The sequence below is a fragment of the Podarcis filfolensis genome (assembly GCF_964270895.1).
Source record: "Podarcis filfolensis genome assembly, chromosome: 9".
In the NCBI taxonomy this organism is placed as follows: Eukaryota; Metazoa; Chordata; class Lepidosauria; order Squamata; family Lacertidae; genus Podarcis; species Podarcis filfolensis.
Window position 1 is genome coordinate 30,948,349 of NC_139610.1, and position 21,630 is coordinate 30,969,978.

Here is a 21,630-nt window from a genome sequence, read left to right on the forward strand (position 1 = left end):
CAGAGAAGACAATGAGGAGGATATATGGCTATACTCTGAGGTCCACTCACAGGTGGACGTTTGCACGTCAAAATTCTTCTAGTTGTTGGCCTCCGGCACGCTGCAAATTGCAGCTAGGGATTCCACATTAAACCCAGCAAGTGTGATTACTACCGAATATGGTGTTCTGCTGGTGTGGGCAATGGTCCTGAATGCTCCATATCTCTTATTTACCTTCCAATGTGATGAGAAACTAACTGGCATATCCATTGGGCAAATGCTTCCACAAGCCAGGTGGAAAGGGATAAAATAACAAGTTGAATGCACATTAGCATTCGTCCCTGAATGTGGGATGCCTGTCAGTAAACGATGCTCAATGAGATGCACACCTCAATGTACAGTCATGTGAAACTACACACAACTAGAGCTATATATGGGTAATGTTTAATGTGCACGAATGTAAGCAAGCAAATCAGTAATTTTGAGCCTGTAGCTGTCAGTCTCCAGGGTGGTCTGTGTAGTTGCACTTGTAGATCCAACTTCTCAAATTGTTTTATGCTTTTGTACATCAAGAAAAGGCATAGAAATCGTGCTGCATCCAGAATTGTGACCAATACAGAAACGGTGTACTTGCACATGGGAAGTACATGCAACAAACCGGTGGTGTAAAGCACATAAATTGCCATTACTGCTATTTCAGCTGGGGGTGAGTAGGTACATAAGACTCCTGTATGTGCAAAAATTGACTTGAAAAGCAAGAATATCCAAGACTCTCTACAAACCTTCCGTGAACATGCGAGAGGATGAGTGGAAAATGTGGAAATAAAGGGATAGCTTTGTATATTCCTAGTCAGCATGCATCTATCTATCTGTCTGTCTGTCTGTCTATAGCTCACATATATGTGTATATTTACTCACCAGTGTTTCCGATAATCTCATCCCATGATCTGTCTGCCAATATATTTATCTGGAGAGGATTTATTAGAGGTGTTAAAGACCAAAGCCTCACAGTAGAATCTCGTGAACAAGAGGCCATAGTGAAGGGACGACTAGGATGGCATGTTAATCCTAAAATACATTGTAACAAATTTGTTTTAAAATACTGAACGACAATTTTTTAGCATACAAAAACTACTGAAAATGTATTAATGTCAAACATTAAAATATATTACCATAGACATCTGCACCGTGATCATACACTGTGTCCAGACAGGTTCCCTCTCTTGTATCCCACACTTTGATTGTATAATCCCAGCTGCCCGATATCAGTAAGTAAGGTATTTCTGTATTCCACAGCAATCCCCGTACTGGTGCTGTATGCCCACTAAGAACATTTATACAAGCATCTTGTGTATAATCCCATATTCGAACAGTGCTGTTAAGAAAGAAGTGAAATAGTTTCATTGCAGCGCTTGACCATCTCTAGACAAAACTCTTTCTTAAAAAAATCCAGATAACACCAGAAGAACATCTACAAGAATTGCTCACACCATAACAGTCATTCGCACATACTTTCCCTTACTAATGGCATATATAAAATTTAAGAGACCTGTGTGAAAGAGAGTTGTCCTAATGCAGTGATTCTCCACAGTGAATAATTCCTGATTTACTGGGAAGGAAGTTTATTTACTCCATCCTCATCAGTGGAACGAGCATTGCAGCAGACTGTCATGTTTTACTCTTGCTGCCATCCACACACAAATGTAACATTGTCACAACTGCATATGACGCTTCCATATCACAGTATTTCTTTTTCAGCTTCCCCATCATCTTCAGGTCTTTTCCTCTCTTTTTTTTTTGACCAGGGTACCAGCATTTGTACACTGCAAGCTTATGCACATCAACTCAAAAATAAGTCCCTCTTATCTTAACAGGATTCAAACACTATAAAGAGTGTATGGAATTGGAGCCAAAGACTTCTGTAGCCTGCCTTAGGATGGCGATTATGTTCAGAGCACTAAACAATTTTAAAGGAAACCAAACCAGTGAGGATAGGGGCACTGTTTACTTTAGAAAACACAAAGAATTGCACTGCTGGAGAGGCCTAATTTGGCTGATGAACTAAGATACAGAACTGTTATAGCAAAGGATGCATAACACAACCAATCAGAAGCTACCACTATAATACTGTTCATGCAGACTGCACTATGGGCAACATGTGATGCATTTAAAAAGTGATATATATTTTAACTAGCAAGTGCAGTTTGCCACTTTAATTTCTCTACTTTTCTTCTAGTTGCTCACAGATAATCTAGACTGCTGCCTAATTACTCCAATGACCTCAGTGATACTCAGCTTTCCCCCAGCTTGTATTTTCATACAGTTAAGAGGTACACCCCAACTTTTTTGCAGCCATGACAGAGTCCAGGAGAACTCTGATATGCATTGAATATCCATGCTGAGGCTGCCCCTAGCATTCAAACTCGAGATTCCATGCATTTCCATGATGACCATGGGGATGTCTCAAGTTGTCCGACACAAATGGCAGGCCACACTCTCAACTGGGTTTCTGCCCCAGATGGAGGGAGTTGGGGTCTGGAGATGAGTGGTGATGGCTGTCACCCTCTTGTAAGGGTCAGATCATTTCCTTGTGAAGTTTGGATTTACAGCTCTAATCCTACCCTGCAGGCTGGTGGGCAGATTAAGAAGATCTGTGCTTGGAGGCTAATGGAATCCAATGGATTACTGAATGCCCTGGGGGAGTTTCCAGTAGATAGAGCAGGCGACTCTATCATTGTCATTGTCATGCTGTCGCACAGAGAGGTCTCAGGGTCTTGACACGGTTGCTCTCAAGTGCCCTCTCTCAGCATTGTGGAGTGCATTCTGTACTTTGGTACACTGGTAAGCTAAGGTCAATGAAACAGGCTGGACGGCAGCTAGAGTGCAAGTGGGAAAAGTTGTGTTATGGACAAAAACCATTTTTTTGCATTGCTAATCCCACCACCGCAATTTCAGCCAAATATGCTCACCCATCATCAGAACCGCTGCAGAGGATCCCTTCCCTCAGAGGAGACCATCTTACATGAAACACTTTGGCAGTATGCCCACTGAATACTTTCAGTGGCTGATCAGAGCTAGTTGCTAGGTAATAAACACGGACATTTTTATCTTCACATCCAGTGGCTATCATATCTCTGCAAAATACAGTACAGTCATCAGCTACAAAAGGCACAAGAATTTCACTGTTCACACATAAATGTAACAAGACGTTTTGAAAACTTGCCCTGCATTATTACATTTTCATTACATTTGCATTATTACATTTTAAACATCTAATGGTAGCAGCCATCCTGTTTTCAAATTAGTTGCATCTCTTTTCTTTTAACAATCAGCACCAGAGAAATCAAGTGCCGCCCCCTTACTGCACCCAGGACTGGGAGTGGATATAAAGACAACAGAATTTGGGAAGGGAAGGTTGAAGTGATGGACCTGATTCCTAGAGAGAAGACACAGAAGGAAATATGCAGAGTAGTCAAGGGAACAGCTACAGCCTGTAGATATGTCGTAGCTGGCCAGAACAGCATCACAATAGACCATCAATACCCAAGGAAATTGTGCAACAATTTCACTGACTTTTTAAAAAGTCTTTTTTAAGAACTCAGGTGCATGGGACAGGACACAAAACAGCTAGACAGGGGAAACATGATAGGAGACTGTTGTTATTGGTTTTATGTAGATGCCCCATAAAAAGTGAGTGACAGCATGACTACTTTACAGCACATGCACAGTACAATAACTGGCAGAAATCAAACTGGAATTTGACACTGCCAAGTCTTTCAAGGATATAAATTCTCAGCTCTAGACCGACCTGATCCAGAACATATTGCCTTTTACTTGATCCTACTGAGCTAGATAACACTAAAACCATTACATTATTCTAGCTACATTAATTCTGAAACAAGCTTATTCTAACATTTATAATTCACTATGAAGTTAATTATATGAAAGTACTCACTTATTGTTCTGACTCCAGTCACAGCCAAAAACTGAAGCTGGATGTTTGTACTTGTGGAGAATTTTGCCATCAATGGTCCGAATAATGCTGAATGAATTGAATATGGAAATCAGAGATTTATAATTTTGCATTTACATGGTTTTATTTGTTTGTCATGGCACTTTGGGGAAAAATGGAAGCACAGAAAGGGAGTCACAGCAGCAACTACACAGAACAAATGGGGCTAGCCCAAAAGCTGAGTTAAAATTATATAAATTTAATAATCCTCCAGAGTGATCGAACATGTTTTAGGTCTGTATGGCTGTTCATCAGGGAACTATGAATTTATGAAAAGTTCCACATTATAACCACATTTTTAAAAAAAACACATATTTGTCCTTTGTTGGGACATGCAACTTTATGACAATGCCTGCTATCTATTTACATTTTGCCAGAAAATCAAATCAATTAATACCATCACAATGTATATCAGTGGTGATATATCAGTGGAGAACTTACAGCCTATAGGCCTAATTAGGCTGTAAGGCCTCTGAATTTTGGCCTGCAAGGCCATGTTGGGCAAGCAAAGCCCTCCTGTCAGTTACCTTACATCATATGACATCATCTGCAGAGATATGATATCTCCCATCTAAGGACTAAGTGACAAGATCAGAGTTAAGCCTCTGCTGCTGCCACAATGGTGTGATTCCACAGCACCAAGACTGGAGAGAAGCCTCTTGTCTGCTGCTTTCTGAACCACATTCAAAGGCTGATCTTATAGCTGCAATCAAAACAAACTTAGCACTGGTAAACTACAGTGCTGAGACTGTAAATAATCAGCATTTTTGTTTAAAAATAATGACAAGTGACTGAAATCACACTACTAGATTTCGGGAGCATGCACCTCCATATCAGTAGATAGGATAAAATTCACATTTGCCAGGTAGTAGTCAAATCAAATAATGCTTTGCTATTTGTCACATAAATTTCATAGAGATGTCTTCAAAATAGTACTCACCAGAATCCATCTCCACTGCAGGTTGCTATCCTTTTGGAATCTTTATGACTCCATGCAATGCAGAAGATTCCACTCTTTCCATGCTTCAAAAAATGTAAAATGCCTATCAATAAGAAATAATTCACCCCTTTTTTTCTTATTTATATACTTTTCTTATGACTCCCCACCCCCGCTTTTCCAAGTAGAAGTAATCAATATTTTCTACCAGCCTTTAAGCAAGCATAACCCCTGTTCCCATGAGGCATTTTGTAATGACAGGGTGTGGCCTCTTTTAGGTAATATTTTTGCGTGCTTCATGATTATAAAGAGGATGAAACATAAAGCTAATGGATTCTAGTAATTTCTGTCTTAAGAACTGAGGCGAAGACTGGAGAGTTATAGCCAAATGAAGATGAATAGATACAACCTTAATCAGTTCCCCAACAGCATGTTAAAGAGTATCTTTTGAACTTCAAAGATTTCAAACAACAGTTTGCAAACTCTAAAATGCCACCTTTTAAAATAGTAACCCAAGAGTAAACATTTAGATGCACAATCATAATACTAGTGCTTTTCTGAATTCCAGACGATGAGGGAACTAGATGCAACTTGAATTGTGTGGATGCAATTAACACATGTTTTCATTATGCAAACAATAGCCAGGAAGAAGTTTTAAAGGTCTTGGGAGATGGGAAGTTGAACTACTTCTCTTTCTGCCAATTGAAGGTACTCTTGAAACACAAAAAACAGCTTGTGAGAGATTATTTTTGCTGGCACCAGGGCAGGAACACAGTTATAAGCGCTTCAACCCCTATGATCCAAGGCTGCTCAAGCCACTTCATGACTGCTACTCACATAAAAACCAGTATTCATACAATTAGTGTCACATCTAGTCTGGCCCCAAGACTATTTCTATATGCCCTTAGGCATCGATTTCACTCCTTATTGAAATGTTTAAGTAAGACTCCAAAAGACCACCACCGCTTGAATTTGCAACACTTCAATTTTTAACTGAGGATACACAGAAAACACAATATTTTTATCTGAAAAGTAGCGTTTTTAGGATGATTGAAATGTCCCCAGGGAAAGGTGTGCATGATGGGAACCCAGCAAACCTTCCCCATGGTGACTTTTACTACTGTCTGTTCATTCCCCAAGAATTTTTGGCTCCATTTATTTTTTTAAATGGCAAGTGGACACTTTTATTCTAAAGTGTTCCCCACCAAATTGCTGGAGGAGGGGTATTTTTCACCATTGACTAAATAAGTCACAAAAGTTTCACTTTTGGCCTAGAATTTTGTTATAGTTTTGCAGCTAAAGTTTAATAGCTCTTAGGATCAGGTTATGGGTACACATACTAACTGAACATTTCCTTAAACAAGCATTAGTGGGAGCTATAAGGTAAAGGACCCCTGGATGGTTAAGTCCAATCAAAGGCGACTATAGGGTTGCGGCGCTCATCTCACTTTCAGGCCGAGGGAGCTGGCATTTGTCCACAGACAGCATTCCGGGTCATGTGGCCAGCATGGCTAAACTGCTTCTGCAGCAAAAGAACACTGTGACGAGTGCCAGAGCGCACAGAAACATCGTTTATCTTCCTGCTATTACCTCAGTTATAAGAACTTAAAACCAAACTCACATTACCTCATTAAAACGGGTTATCATTTTGCCCCGTGGGACGTCCCAGATGAAGCCACCATTTCTGGAAGTTCCACCAGCTATGCAGTTCAAGTCTCCTTTAGGAAAGAGTCCATGGGATAGATAGAAGGTTAACTATATTATTATTTATCCTACCTTTCCTATTACCTATTAAGGGCTCAGAACAAGCGAAGTAATAAAAGAACTTCCCTGAACTTCCCTTCTCTTTGACTCTTCTAAACACCTGTTTTCATATTCTTCCATAAAAACTTCCTCGAAGTTCTGCTTATTTTCACTGCAGGCATCTCTTTGTTCTGTTTACCTAATACTCAGTTTCAGCTCTACCTCTGATGTTACCAAAGAATCACAAATCATTTTGCTCATTCACTGTTATTTTCTCAAGCAGTCAGGTTTTTTCCCCTTCCGATTTTCTTTTTCCTCACATGCATCTAAAGATTCCTTAGCTTCTTTACCCTTCATGGAACATGCCTAGTATGTTTCCACATTTAGAATGAGATAGCATGCTGCCTCCTATTTGCCATGACTTAACCAGTTCACAGTGTTTACAATTGGCATGACTTGCTCTTTTGATCCTTTCCTTTACAAACTGCCCCGACTAAGCCCATTTCTGACCAATTTTCTCTTTCTGCACAAAATAATGCTGCAATTTGATTTTTTTCTTCACTCATATATAGCACCACGTACACTTTGCACTTAAAAGAAAAATCTAAGTTCTACAAGGTAACCAAAATGCCACTAGCCTGAACTGAATTCTCCAACCAAAACGAAATGTGCAGATTAAGAACATCTACATAATTTTGCTTATTTCAAAATCACACTGTTGTCTAAATGATTTGCTATTCTGCATTTTCAATATGACTCTATCAGACACAGAAAAGAAATGTAGTGGGAGATTAAAGCCTTCTTTCCTAATAAAAAAATCTTATTCAGTATCCCTCTGAGCTTCTTAGATTTCACCAGGCACTGCTGACACACCTCTAAAAGCAGTTTTGAAATGACAAAGTCTGTAAATCTGCTTTTTAAAAACTTCCCCAAACCATAAAAACAAAGCTGAGGTTTGTGCCAGGTACTATATTCCTGCTCCCCAACCCAGTTACAAGACTCACACTACATCAGAGGGCATTTGAGGGGGCTCCTCACAGGAGGCTGCAGTGGAAAAGCCCCATTCTGTAAATGGAAGTGCCCTTGCAATTCTTTTGCTCTGAGCTGTGCTTTTTTCTTTTCTTTTTTTGGCATGAAGTTACCAAATATACATAACTCTGGATACCCACCAATCTTAGCTAAGAAGCATTCTCTTTTCTATATGAAACTTTAGTTATTTCTAAGTTAAAATATTCTCACCTGGAGCCCATGAAAGGGAGTATATGACTCCTTCATTACCAGGAGAAGTGTAGACAGCAGTTAAAGTATTTATATCCCACACCTTTATTGTTCCGTCAAAGGATGCGGTAGCTAGGAGGTCAGGGTTGTCAGGCTTGAATTTACAATCGAAGATGGTTTCGACATGACCCTAGAGCAACAAAAGGAAGCCCCGTTACAAGAGAAGAGGCTTGATACCAGAAGAGGCTTGCCAGGTTGGGTGCAGAAGCTACACTAGCGTTCTGGCAGGCTGGTCGCTGCTGCTTACCAGGAGGGAAAAGGGCAAAGCAGTGGGAAGGTCGGTGCAGTGCAAACACACCATCAGAGCTAATCTAGCACTCCTGCCACAGCGTTTAAATCATGCTGACCTTCCTGCTGCCTCCTCCCCCCATTATCCTGGGAATCTAGCAAAGTGGCTCCATCCAATCTGGCATGCCGCTTCCGGATAACACTTCTACTGTAGTTTTCCAAGTCCCTTCAAAGAAGAAGGAAGCAAAGAGCCTATTTATTAGCACACAAACTAATTATTTCTATTTGGGCTACTTTACATGTTCAAAAAGTATTCTCCACAAGGTATTCCTCTATCACTAGGGTAAGTGCAGATAGAGGAACGAACAAATGGACATAGCAATATCCCCTTGGGAATGCTTCAGATACTCATGATTTTTGCTGGTAGAAAACCTTGAGCTTGGAAATTGCAGCTGGGAGAAACATCTGTATCCATAGACAGCCCCAATGACATATAATATTCTCCATGTGAAAACATCCCCAGGAACAGTTAGGGCACATCACTTGAAGAAGATTTTAAACACCTTAAGTGACCCCGAGTTCAAAGCCTGGAAAGACAAGCAAACATACCAGATCTCTAAGAAAATCCCATTTCTTGGCTCCCATGTCATAAAGTCCCACTCCACCATCCATAAAGCAGCAGACGGCATGTCCGGGAGGGAGAGAAAATGCTTGGTTTTGTGTTAGAGTTGGAGGTGGAACAGCCTCACTTGTAGATGACATGTGGTGGTTTTTGGTAGGAGACTGTGAAGAAAATGCTGAATTAAAAAGATAAAACATATTAGCATAAGTTTTATGTTCTGCTACATTTAAAACAAAGTATTGCCCACTTGCTACTGGGAACTACATTTCTTGGGAAATTGCGGCAATTAACCGCTATCTGATTTATTTCTTACATCTGAGAATTTCTTATGTATGAGAATTTCCTAATTTACTCTCCAGTACTTTGAAGCCAGAAACTTTCTTTTCCTTAAATGTTTTAGTTTCTCAGTCCAGCTGTCTCCTTCAGAAACAAGTGTTATCTTACTGAAGTATATGACACAGAGAGATTTAGTACAATAAATTCATAAAATCAGCTGGTGAGAAGTTCTTTTTTACTAACAGTATTAATTTCAGTCACAGAAAGCGGAACTGATAATTCACATAGCATCATAATACTAATTATATTTTAATAGCAAGACTTGCAGTGCCTCAAGGACCACCTCTCCCCATGAACCAACCTGGACCCTTCAATCATCATCTGAGGACGAGAGGGTGGCAACATGAGCGTGGGCCTTTTCTGTGGTGGCTCCCCCACTTGTGGAATGTTCTCCCTGAGGAGGCTCGGCCGCCACCTTCGCTACATATCTTTAAGCACCATGCGAAAACAATCCTCTTCTCCCAGGCCTCTGACTAATTAAACAATCTATGGCCTTTTTAAACCATTGGGGGGGTATTGTTTTCGTTTGTTACTATGTTTTGTATTTTTATTTTTGTTTATAAAAATCACCGTGATCCTCAGATGAAGGGTGGTATAGAAATTTAATTAATAACAATAATTACAGTAATTATAGTATTTTCTCTAAGTAGGCAGAACATTTTCCATATAAGGTAAAGGACCCCCTGGATGGTTCTGTTCAGTCAAACTTGACTATGGGATGTGGCACTCATCTTGCTTCAGGCCAAGGGAGCTGGTGTTTGCCTGCAGACAGCTTTCCAGGTTATGTGGCCAGCATGACTAAACTGCTTCTGGTGCAACGGACACCATGTCAAGTGCAAGAGTGCATGGAAGTGCCGTTTATGTTCTCGCCACAGCGGTACCTACTTATCTACTTGTGTTGGTATGCTTTCGAACTGCTAGGTTGTCAGGTGCTGGGACAGAGAAATGGGAGCTCACTCCGTTGTGTGGATTTGAACTGCCAACCTTCCGATCGGCAAGCACTTCAGTCATAGTTTCTGCTCATAGCCCACTACTCTACACCAGCTATCCAGTTAGTTTAAACAATAAGCTATTGTATTATCTTAAAATCAGAATATATGCCTATATGCACCACTAGACTATTATAAGAAAAACAGAAGATTTAGTACTAAGCAAACACATTAGCAGGTAAGAAGTACACATTTAATACATTGACTCAGATTCTATGACTTTGTTATGCAATCAGCTTTTGTTTCCAATGCTGACAATACAGAGGAAATGTGAAATGATGCAAGATCGGGCCAGTGGGAATAATTAGGAGAGGAAGGCACATTAGCAGGTTTGAAGATGTCAGCAACACAGAGAAATAGAATTCAATACAAATACACATATTCCCTTGGAATATACCACTTTGGAGCACATGAAAGTGACTCCTCTTGAAATGCAAACAGCAGCTTCTGAGGGATGATTTTGTCAGGAGATAAAAAGTTAAATTCCCCTTGGTTCCAAAGTTGCTCAGGTTTCCCCTCAGCTGCTATTTATGTAACAAAAATTGTGCTGCAAAAATGTACAGTAAAAACGTTGTGTACAAAAAATGTACAGTAAAAAATTACTGTGCAGTAGTTGTATTCACATAATTAATGTCACCTTTAGTTTCACTCTCAGCTGACCCAATACTCTTCTTGCAAATTCAAAAAAATAGAAGTGTTAATGCCACTCCCAAACCTTTTTAGCCTGGTAGAAACAAAATGGAATGCTGTTTTTGCACAGGTAAAGGAGACCCAGGTAGGAAAGGCACTCCTGGTATGATTCTCTCAAATGGCAGCCCTCCCTTAAACAGCCAGAAGACTCATCACATTACTGCCTTTGGCGAAGGGTGTTATAGCAATTAAGACAAAGAAAAGGTGGTAAACAGAATGGATTGCAGGTTGGTGAGGGGGCGAAAGGGAGAAAAACAGGAGGACAAAATGGAGCACTCAGGGATCAGTGAGCTTTTAATACATTGTGAGGCATCTTAACTAGCATGCTTTCAAATCTTCTTACTGACATGCATTTTGAATTATAAAATGAGACTCTCTAAAGTATTCCAATAATCTTTAAAGAGGAATTCCTATTGTGCGTGTGTGTTTTAAATGGTGTTTTGGAAGACTATACAGCCTATATTGACCCAGTTCACACATAACAATAAACTATGGTTTACCAAGATTAGGCAGTCTGTACTTGCTCCATGACAGTGAATTATTTGGAAGAAACAACCAATAACCCTGTATTCAGAAGTAACCAAAAGTCAACACTTCACGGCCTATTGTTCCTGCTGGTACCAGAGAAGGAGCGAAGCAGGAGCAACAGGGCAGCACAAAGTAGGATGCTGCTCAATCCTGACAAGTCATTCACTATGGCTTATAGTTATGTTATATTGTGTTGAACAGCAAAGAGTTTACAAGTGCAAACAGAAAAGGGAAAATTAGGAAATGGAAAAGGCACATTTTTCTTGATTTTTTTTTTTTTTAAGATACTTACATTTTTTCTTTGGGGGAGAACTAAGAACATGTAAACCATGGAAACCTGTTTTCTTCAGTTTAAAATTATCTATTGGTGTTGTACGTGACACATTCCAGACACGCAACACACCAACTTGAGAATCTGTATTAAGAGAAAAATCCCATTTCTTTTCTGATTATCAGTTCAAAAAGTTCTATCCATCTAGTCCAATGACTCAAAAATTTAACAACTGCAATATATTTTGTACGTATTTATGCATACATATTTCTTGGTAGACAAGATAAACATAACACGAGTCATCTCCGGAGCATAAACAGAATATGACAAACAGAGCCCATGTCCTGTTTCATGAGTGTTGTCTGTCTTCAACAGGGCTTTTCAGCCAGAACTTGTCGGAACCCAGTTCTAGCACCTTTCAGGTAGACGCCATTGCCATTATAAGAGAACAAGAGAGGCATTCACAGTGAGTTCTAGCACCTCTTTTCCTGGAAAAATAGAACTGGTCTTCACCTATTTTCAGACAGTGTGTGAGCCTGGTTTCCCAACTAGGGTTACAGCATGCACACCAGCAAGCAGAGCGTGCTTTCACGCCAAGAAAGTGTGTTAGCCTTCAGTCTGTTCCCTCTTCTTGTGTATCATGTGAGTTATCTAGTTTTCAAGAGGTATATATACACACACTGCACATAAGTGTACATATGTACATGCACATATACACATCCTTCACCTTTTTTGTTTTTTTTAGAATTAACTTTCCTAAACCAGATACAAAACTGTTCCATGAACAAGGATGAGAATAGGAGAGGAACGTGGTGCTGGCATTGTTATGAATAGTTTTTACCAAAGCCAGCTTTTCTCCCCTCATCACCCAATTTAACCCAAACTAGATCAAACCCCCACAGAACCTTCTTTTCCCCTTTCCATAATTTGCTTCCAAGACAGAGATAGTTACATATGTTTTCAGGGCAGTGATGCTGCTGGCTGCCATTTCTATCACTCTTCAAATGTTCTGTCCCAACCTTGAGCTAACTCACAATTTAAATCACATTCTGCTGAAGTAAACTGGAAATAACCAACTGGCATTCATGGCTCTGGATTGTGCCTGTGTGTTACATATCTTGCTATTTCATAAAACAATGTGTGAAAATATTTATTTACCTCCAGTGATAAACATTCCAGGAGCACTAGGAACCCACGCTAAGCACTGCACAGATGCTGCTGCACTAGGGAAACTAAAGACCGTAATGCAGGACAGAGACTCTGAATCAACTAGACGAATTCCATTGTGCAGATTTGCAACAAGAAGATAATCTGTAGAGAGAGGGTCCCATTCCAGGGCAGTAACGGGATCTTCCTCATCTGTACCTTCAAGTGATTCTGGCCTTAGAACATGTTTCTGACTCTTAGAACCTTGAAAAGTAAAAGATGTATCAATTTTAAAAGCAGGTTAAGAGTTAGCTTTCCAGATACTGAACAAAAGTCCCAGAAAGTAGAAAACTTTCAGTAAATGCAGATCTAAGCTACTGGATGCAGCAACTGCCTGTGATGATTGCTCCCAACAGAGTCAATGAGCCCTAGAATGAATCTGTGACACTAGAGCTTCTTTGCATTCTTCTCAGCAGATACGAGTTTTCAGGTTACTCGACGAAAGGCAAAGCCAGTGCAATTCTCAGGAAGCTTCTATTGTTCTTGTTAACTGAAGTTGATTTTCGACCAATAAAGCTGATTTGGGGGGTGGGATAAGGGTAAAGCTGCATCCATGATGCGAACAATTGTTCCATGGAACAAACCTTGGTCAATAAACTGGCTCCTGGCTTAAGCCTGAATGTCGGTCTTAGTGGCAGAGATTTTTCTTAGCCTGAACCTCTGGATTCTGAATTAAGAGATAGGATAGATAAAGGAGGGGAAAGACAGACACATTTTTGCCAAGGTGACCAGGTCAAAAGTTTGGATATTTCCTATGCCTCTGGTCCAGAATGCATCTGATAAGACCCGAGGATCACATCAGGTGCCCCAAGAAAAAGGAAAGCTTTATCATGGACACTCAAGTGGTATGACTCATGACCTACCATTTACCAGTTCATAAATAAAATTCTGTTCTAAACAAATGAGATGGAGAAGAGTAGAACCAATCAGCAAGTAGTAAAGGGGGTTGGAATGGTAGGGAGTTGAAAAGCTTTTCATGTTATTCCATGTTTCTTCACTATTCTCCATCTAAGCAAGCAGTTTCACCCCAATACCATTTTCTGTAGTAACTTACCTCTTCTGTGGAACACAAGAGAAAGCAAAACTTTGTTTTTAGATTTCATTTTTGCTGCTTCAACTAATTTTACACGGGGTTGGGCTTTTTCTGTCGTGAATTTTCCACATACCTTTTGTAACAATTCTGCTTAATCTTTTGGGAGACGGCACTTCTCCCTGATTAGAACTCTTCATCGCGGCGTTTACCTAAACTAGCCTTTTCTGGTTTTGGCCTTTGTGCAGCTTTGAATAGAATTGTTTCTTATAGGCTTAGGGTACAACCATAACCCCAGCTGGATAGCAATAGGACCTAAAGGAGCTGCAGAGTTGCTGCCAGAATACACAACCCTGTTGCACATATTGGTTGGGAAAGCAGTGGGGTTTTTTTATTGCTATGCCAATTCCAGGGAAGGCTCAAACCTCCCACTGCAACTTGAGGCTTGCTGGGGTAGCTTAGACTCCAATGGATATTTGCTTAGCAGAGTTCCACTTCTGAAACGCCCTATTTGGAGGGATTATACTGGCTACTGCTGGCAGAGATCCTCAGAATGGGGTAGGCTCTACTAGATGCAGTGGGACTTATTGGCAAGCACACATGCACGGGATCAGGAAACCAGAATGACTTCTGCAGATTTATTTTTACATTTGAATGAACACCAATTTTTAAGTTTCACATATTTCTTTAACCATCTGCACTCTTTTTGCAGTGTGCCTCCACTGTGTTACTAGTAGCTAGAGAGAGCTAATTAGTTGAAAATAAAGTGAATGCACTGGGTAAAACGCTAAATGCTAACAATTAAAAGCCATTGTTGCATCGTGCTAGTTACTCAATAATGACTCAGCCTTAAATTACAGCACGGAAGGTGTTCAGTGCTTTTCTGGAGGGCAAAACAGCACTTTGTAAGAAAGAAGACCATTCACTGTAATTTCCTACTAATGTCTTTGTTAAAGACTGAGGGTTCAAATTCAACTTCAGTATCAAGAGATGCAATTCTGCAGCAGCTTCTTGTGAACGGCATGCACTTGCCTGAACTTCTCAAAGCTTTCATTAGAGACAGGCATCCTTGCAAAACAAAGCAAGTGTACGAACTTTAATGCACAGATAGCATCCCCCAGCCTCTAAATGCCCCATTCATTTCAATGGAAGCAACAGAAACTTTCATGTCTATCCTGTCATGTTCATGAAGCAAGAAAGTGAACAAGGCAGTCTGCTTAAAGTGTTTCATGTACATCTTGAGATTCATCCAGAGCTCTGGATTGGGGATAACTAAAGGATCTTAGGAAGAGAACCCCAAATGTGGTATGATACACATATTACGAATATTGCCTGGATGCATTCTAACAAATTAGAAACTAAGGGTCATCTCTTCAACATGATGTTTTTAATCTTTTAGTTATAAGTAAGCATCCATTTTTCCTCAGAGCTAGTGTGTGTAGAAGTTGAGCCCATGCATATCTCTGGCATCAAAAATACACCAGCAGGCTTTGATTCCATCATAAAGAAGAAAAAGGAAACTGCATGCTTCTGCTTCCCTGTAAGATGCAGATTACACAGAGGCATTCTAACATACAAATGTTCCAAATTTATACTGAACAGAACTGATTGGTTCATCCAATTTTAGCCTCAACAATTCTAGTACATGGAGGTGAGATGTGACTGTGCGTTTGTATTTTTAAACCTGCAATTGAAAATAAAATTGTTGCATCCAGAACCTTCTCTGCAAAAATTAACTCATTAATGAATTCATGTTATCATGTGTCTTTTTCTAAATTGGTCTAAGGTGGGGCAAATGGCTAAAAATAAGGAATCTGAACAAAATGGCTCGTGATAGCTCTCTTTACTGTGACGCGTCCAAGTGCAGATTGAATTTCTACTCTGACAAGCTTGGTTCTAAACTGCCAACACTGAACAGAATGAAAAACAAATCAAAAGGATCCCTCCTTCTGAAAATGAGAACTGACACAGAACTGCAGCAGTTGCTATAGCAATATGAAAATGAATATGGTCTTGCAGAGACTGGCTTCATTCATCTAAGCAAACCTATAGAAGCCACATGCCTACACTTGTAGCTATATAAAGATATATCCAAAGCACTGACAATCAGTCTTTTTGTTCTGACTGCCGCTCTCCAGAAACATCTATGTTTTGAGAAGTTATATCATGCCATGCTTACTGACTGCCAGTTTATGACCTCATGATGCACCATATCTACCTTTTCTTCCACATGGGAAACTAATGTATCAAGCAACTGGTATAAAGTGGATGTCAGAATCAGGGGTACCAACTTGAATAAAATGTTAGGGGGCCCAGGTAAGTCCTGCCCTGCATAATCAATCACATCAAGTTTGGGGGGGCAGCCCCTTCAAATATTTTATTGGGGGGGCAAAGACCCCTCAGCCCCTAGGGGTTAGCGCCTATGGTCAGAATTCTTAGTCATTCCCATCTATGTATGATTATATATTTTTATTTTATTAGCCTGTTATTAACAAACCTTTACAGACCTTGTTTGCATGGTGAACCAAACTATGGCATATTGGTACCCGGCAAACATGCTGGCTTATGAACTGATGCTCACACCTACTTCCCTCTTCCCTGGTCCTTTTAGCACAGGGATTGCGTATCATCTGAGCACAAAGCTGCAGTTAAGTTCTCCCCTCCATAACCATGATCTGTAGCCAAGACTAAATGACCTGGTAGCAGCAAAATGAGTCCAAGTTCCTCTCCACTTTGCATGGTCCCAGGAAGACACAGTTTGGCTTACTGTGATTTGCAAACAAGGCAGCTGTATTCCAAGAACGTGCTTATTATGTAGTAATAAATTATGATGCCTTGTTAATCTAAAATCAATCTTGTGCTGCCCAAGACTCAGATTTCCACTCCCTTCCATTAGCAATGCAATGGGGGGGGGGGGGAGAAAATCCGTGAAAAACAAGTGTCCAGTTTTCTCAAAAGAATGGTTTTCTTCACTATGCACCAAAACATGCATATGTTATAAAATAGACCCTTACCTGGCTGAAAAATAGAAAGACTTCCATCAGTGTGTCCAAATACTACTTTTCCCTTTTTCTTGGGATGCCATCTAAACAGGCAAATGTCTGACAAAAAACTGTGAGCATCTTTATGTACTGTTACACCACTTTCCGGTCCTGAAATTGTCCAAATATACAAGGGTCCTCTATGGGAGACAAAAGCAACTGCATCACCTGCATTCCAACACCAACTAAGAGATGCAGGAATTCCTGAAAAATAAAAACAAATCTAAGAATCTAAAAAATATTTGGTGCCACATCTCCAATAGTGTGATACTGAATTTAAACAAACAGGCAACTCAAATAACATTCATCTCTCAGCCTGGACATTCACTCTATGAACACATTTCAGCCTTGAGATTAAAAACACAAAGAGAATGTGTGCTGGTTCTAATGTACTTTTTTCCTCTTCAAAGGAAGAATTTCTCTGGAGAAACACATAAGGAAGTTATTACACTAGAATGGAAAGGTCACATGGTTTTTATTTTTCTTTTAAAGGAAGAGCTGCTATTTGGTTATGGATCCTTCCTGAACAAAACATAGAGAATTTCCATTCAAATGTAATCTGTTCCCTCCATAGGAAACATCCTGAAGCAGACTGCTGGCAAAGCATTAACGGCGGAATTGGCTAAGGGTCTACCCTTAAATATACATACACATAATCCAAATTAAAATACCTTAACTGGCGCCTTTTCTACTCTAATTCATAGTAATGGTCAAGCAGAGCCAACTGTTTTCACCGCAGCAATCTCCCTCTTTTCTATAGTAGGATAACAGAAGAGAGGTTTGTAGTTTCAAGCTGTTGTCTGGGAAACTGACTGTATTTGTTTTTTTGTGTCATCCTAGCAAAACTATCATGACCATGCTTAGGCTCCTGTGAACTGAAATGGTGTGCATGTCAAGAGGGGCAAGGTGATGTTCACCAATTCCTTCTCCCCTCCCCTGCACCACCTCCCATTCTATTCCAGATGCACCCCATCCCCCAAACTTCACAGATTGCATGTGTAGGGAACTAAAGTGGAAAATCAGTAAAAAGCACACACACACACACACACACACACACACACACACACACACACATTCTTCTGCTTGTGGGAGCCTTGGCTGTCTTCAACTGACAGAACAGCACTTCTGGATTCAGCCTTTGGTGGCTTCATTTTGCTATTAATAAATGTCATTAGACTCAAATTTCTCGCTTACCTTTTGTACCATCAAGTTTTGCAGTAACTTTTTGTTCAGCCACATTCCAAATTATTACTAAATTATCTGCACTTGCACTTGCAAACAGGTCGTGGTTATGGGGACACCAGGAAACGGCTGTGATGGTCTTCTTGTGCTCAGACATAATTGCCCACAGTTTGAACTCATTGTACCGATGATCCAGCTGAAAGGTTACACAGATTTAAAATTAAATGTAAATATACCTCAAAAGACAGTATGTGGATCTTGCTACTTTGAGAAACATTGACAACTAATTACACATGCATTTTAAGTATGACAGAAGCTTAAGAGCCACTAGGTTGCATCCCACAATCTTATTCAGAAAGATGTAAGGAAGGGTAGGGAGAGAGAGAGAGAGAGAGAGAGAGAGAGAGACCTTTAACACCACAGGAGAAGTAAAGGTGGCTAGTGGAGGGGGGTGGAAATCACCACAAATCAGGCAGAGATATACCCAAGTCTCGTCAATATTCCCTTGCCCCAGCAGCGCCATCCCAGAAGAGTCTACAAACCCACAAACCCTCAAGACAGTTGTTTCAGGGGGCACAGGAGCTGCATGGGGGAGAGGGGAATGGGAAACTTTCCTTTCATTGACTTCCTTAATCTGGCTTACCTTAAGTTCCAAGAGTTGTAGCCAACTAAGTTCTACTCAGAATAGATCCACTGAAATTAATGGACATAAGTTAGTTACATCCGTTAACAGCAGTGGGTCTGCTGAGCAGGACTGGCACTGGATACAGCCCAAGGTTTCTGCCTTTAAACAGCACGCACTTTAATTGCACACATGAAGATATATTATAAAACTACTAGTATGTCTACAGAAATATTAGGTTCCTGAAGAAATGTTTCCCAAAAAAGAATGAATCTCTTAAAGCTATGAGCCTGGATTAAGAAGGGGGCACATGTACGCACATCTGGTGGGCATATGCAATGTTTTGCAGTTTTGACAGCAAGAGAAGGCAACAGTTTGAAGGGAAATCCAAGATGGAAACCTGATGCATAGAGGTAACAGTTTTCCTTAAACAGCTCTTGTGCCTACCTCTAAAAAAAAAATAATATGGGGGGCCACTAGGTGGCGCATCGGAAGATGGCTGACAATAACATCTCTCCGACCCACACGAGGTAATTTGGAGGCTATGATGGGGGTAATTAGCCTCCTTAACCCCCCCAGGATTATGGGGGGGACGGCCCTTGCCTGCTGTGCCCTATACCACCCCCGAATTTGTGGGGGTGGGGGCACTAGGCACAAAGCCCTCCTGTGGGATTCCGGCACTCCTTGACGCCGTCTCTGATCCGCGCCTCTAGTTTGCAAGAATCTTCAAAAGAAACAATTTGGACGAGATAAATTGCACATACTTCAAGGAAAAAGGGGGAGTAAAGACTGCTGACAGAAGAGATCTCTGATAACAAGGCAAGAATAAAATATGAGAAGATACGACAAGATACGGTATTGCAAATGACTGAGGGGGGAGGGGGGAAAAACCTTCCATTCCTTTTTACGTGACTTAACAAGAATCCCCTCCCCTAATAAGTCAGAACTTTAAGGACTTAAGCTGTGATTTAAGGCTGTGTGGAGATAAACTTTCGAACCAAAGCAATGTTTCAAGACAAAGCTGGAAAGTTAAGAGTTTTGGAATGACGCAGTTAAAAATGCCGTCGCCATCTTGGGAGGCATTGTTGGAGCTCTTGGGTCTGGGAGGAGAAAGAGAGAAATAGTGCTGTTTACATATCGTGGATAAACTCCTCTGTGGGATTTAAGAGCGAAAAAAATGCCTGATTTATGATGGAAAGAGTGATGTTATCTACGAAGGAGATATATGGAAACCATCTGGACTTAGATTGGAAGAACGGGAAATTCACACAGGATTATTATATTTGCTTATCGGCTTAAGGAGACTAACAGAAGAGATCGTAAAAGAAAAAGAGAAATTTTATGAACAAGATATGATGTGGAAACACCAAGATAAGACTGGATAGAATTATGAACTTTGTCTGGACTGATTGGGACTGATTTGGACACTAACGCAGTAATAAGAAGATGATTTGAATCCCCCTTTGGATCTTGAAGTATGGGTTCCCCCAACAAAATTTAAAAATTTGGCTTTGTAATTTGGAATTTATGTGATGTGATTTAATTTGATGTGATTGGCCAGTTAATAAAAATTATTTAAAAATAAAAAAATAAAAATTAAAAAAAAATATGTGAGAGTTTAAACAACAATTTGGGAGTCCTAAGGCAGGCTGGGGAAATTAATGAAATTCAAGAGGACAAAATGGGATTGGGAATCATGCATGGAGTGATTGTGGATGCACATCTGATTGGAGATGTGTACCTAGCACTCAGTTCCCCCGCACATGGCACTGAGCTGAGGGGGCACAAAACTCAGAAGATCCATAATTGAAACCATCCATTTGGGGATGCCAAATTTTGAAATTGTACAGGGCACCATATTAAAAAAGATTACCGAAATCCACCCCTGTGTGTACCGTAATTGCAATGTTCACATAGGCTCTCAGCGAAACTTGTCAGATTTATCTGTTGAAGCAGACATAAATGGACATCTGTATCTGGGGCTACTGTTTTATATGCAACCCCTTTGCTACATCGAGACACATGACTTTTTGGCCTAAGTTACAGCTTTTGAAATATATAACAGTTCTGATAGAGAGCAGTATGCAGTATCTGTACCCCAGATTCCAAGTCACTCCAGCTTGGTTACTCTGGTCCTGAACTAATGAACCGCTAACAGAATCAAAATTTAAAATTTCCCTAAAAAGGAACATTATATGTAGTTAGATTTTGTTTTAAAATAAATAAAGATCTGTTTAATCCTGCGGTAACACTTACTAAGAAACATTACTGTGTAGCAGGAAAGAAAAATATTCACAGAGAAATCTACAAATCCATCTCACCTGATATATATAAATAGCAAGAGTTGCACAATAGGCAAATCTATCTCCGCTCGCAGCACAGACGTCTTTATTCCATGGCTGACACCCAGCAGCTAATAAGCCCACTTGCTTAACCTGTGCCATTTTTGCCTGGAAAACAGAGAAACAGAATAATTTAAGTGATGTTTCATTCAGCACTTTGATGTAGAACAGTCTGGAGAACTAGGAAAAACATAGCTGTAAAGCAAGAAGACAGAATCTTGAATAAAACCACGCAAATATCCTTGTGATTAAATAAACTCAGATTCTTTAATTGGTCTTTGGGACAGGTGAATGGAGACTCTGCATAGGTGCAATCTGCAAAGGCCAGCTCTCATACAAACTTCACTCATTAATTCCAATACATATTACAGTTCCGTTGAAACTTGCACATTTGGTCTAATTTTCTGATTACATCATTAAAATTAACATTGTGATAACTATGTATATATTTGTACCCAGCTCTTTCCCACCTCACACCTAGGGCTATTTTTCCAGGAGGAACTCACAAGAACTCATTTTCAGCACTTCTCAGGTAGACACCACTGCCATTATAAGAGAGCAAGGGAAGCGTTCGTGGTGAATTCTGGTACCTCT

At 40.2% G+C, this 21,630-nt stretch overlaps 1 protein-coding gene across 13 annotated transcripts in view; it reads right to left on the reverse strand.

Annotated features, from left to right (window-relative positions):
• Positions 1-21,630, reverse strand: part of WDR17 (WD repeat domain 17) — a 52,503-nt gene that overhangs the window by 19,137 nt on the left and 11,736 nt on the right. For all 13 annotated transcript variants that reach the window (XR_014552134.1, XR_014552135.1, XR_014552136.1 and 10 more), the window contains exons 2-14: positions 21,016-21,144; positions 18,085-18,268; positions 16,864-17,094; positions 12,772-13,023; positions 11,635-11,757; positions 8,787-8,974; positions 7,911-8,079; positions 6,555-6,646; positions 4,932-5,014; positions 3,935-4,021; positions 2,949-3,113; positions 1,152-1,354; positions 898-1,047 (exon numbers count right to left, since the gene is read on the reverse strand). Coding sequence is in view for 9 of the 13 variants with exons in the window: in XM_083631021.1 (XP_083487147.1) it covers positions 898-1,047; positions 1,152-1,354; positions 2,949-3,113; positions 3,935-4,021; positions 4,932-5,014; positions 6,555-6,646; positions 7,911-8,079; positions 8,787-8,974; positions 11,635-11,757; positions 12,772-13,023; positions 16,864-17,094; positions 18,085-18,268; positions 21,016-21,144 (2,056 nt within the window). In the remaining 4 variants the exon portion in view is untranslated. The remainder of the gene's footprint in view (positions 1-897; positions 1,048-1,151; positions 1,355-2,948; positions 3,114-3,934; positions 4,022-4,931; positions 5,015-6,554; positions 6,647-7,910; positions 8,080-8,786; positions 8,975-11,634; positions 11,758-12,771; positions 13,024-16,863; positions 17,095-18,084; positions 18,269-21,015; positions 21,145-21,630) is intronic.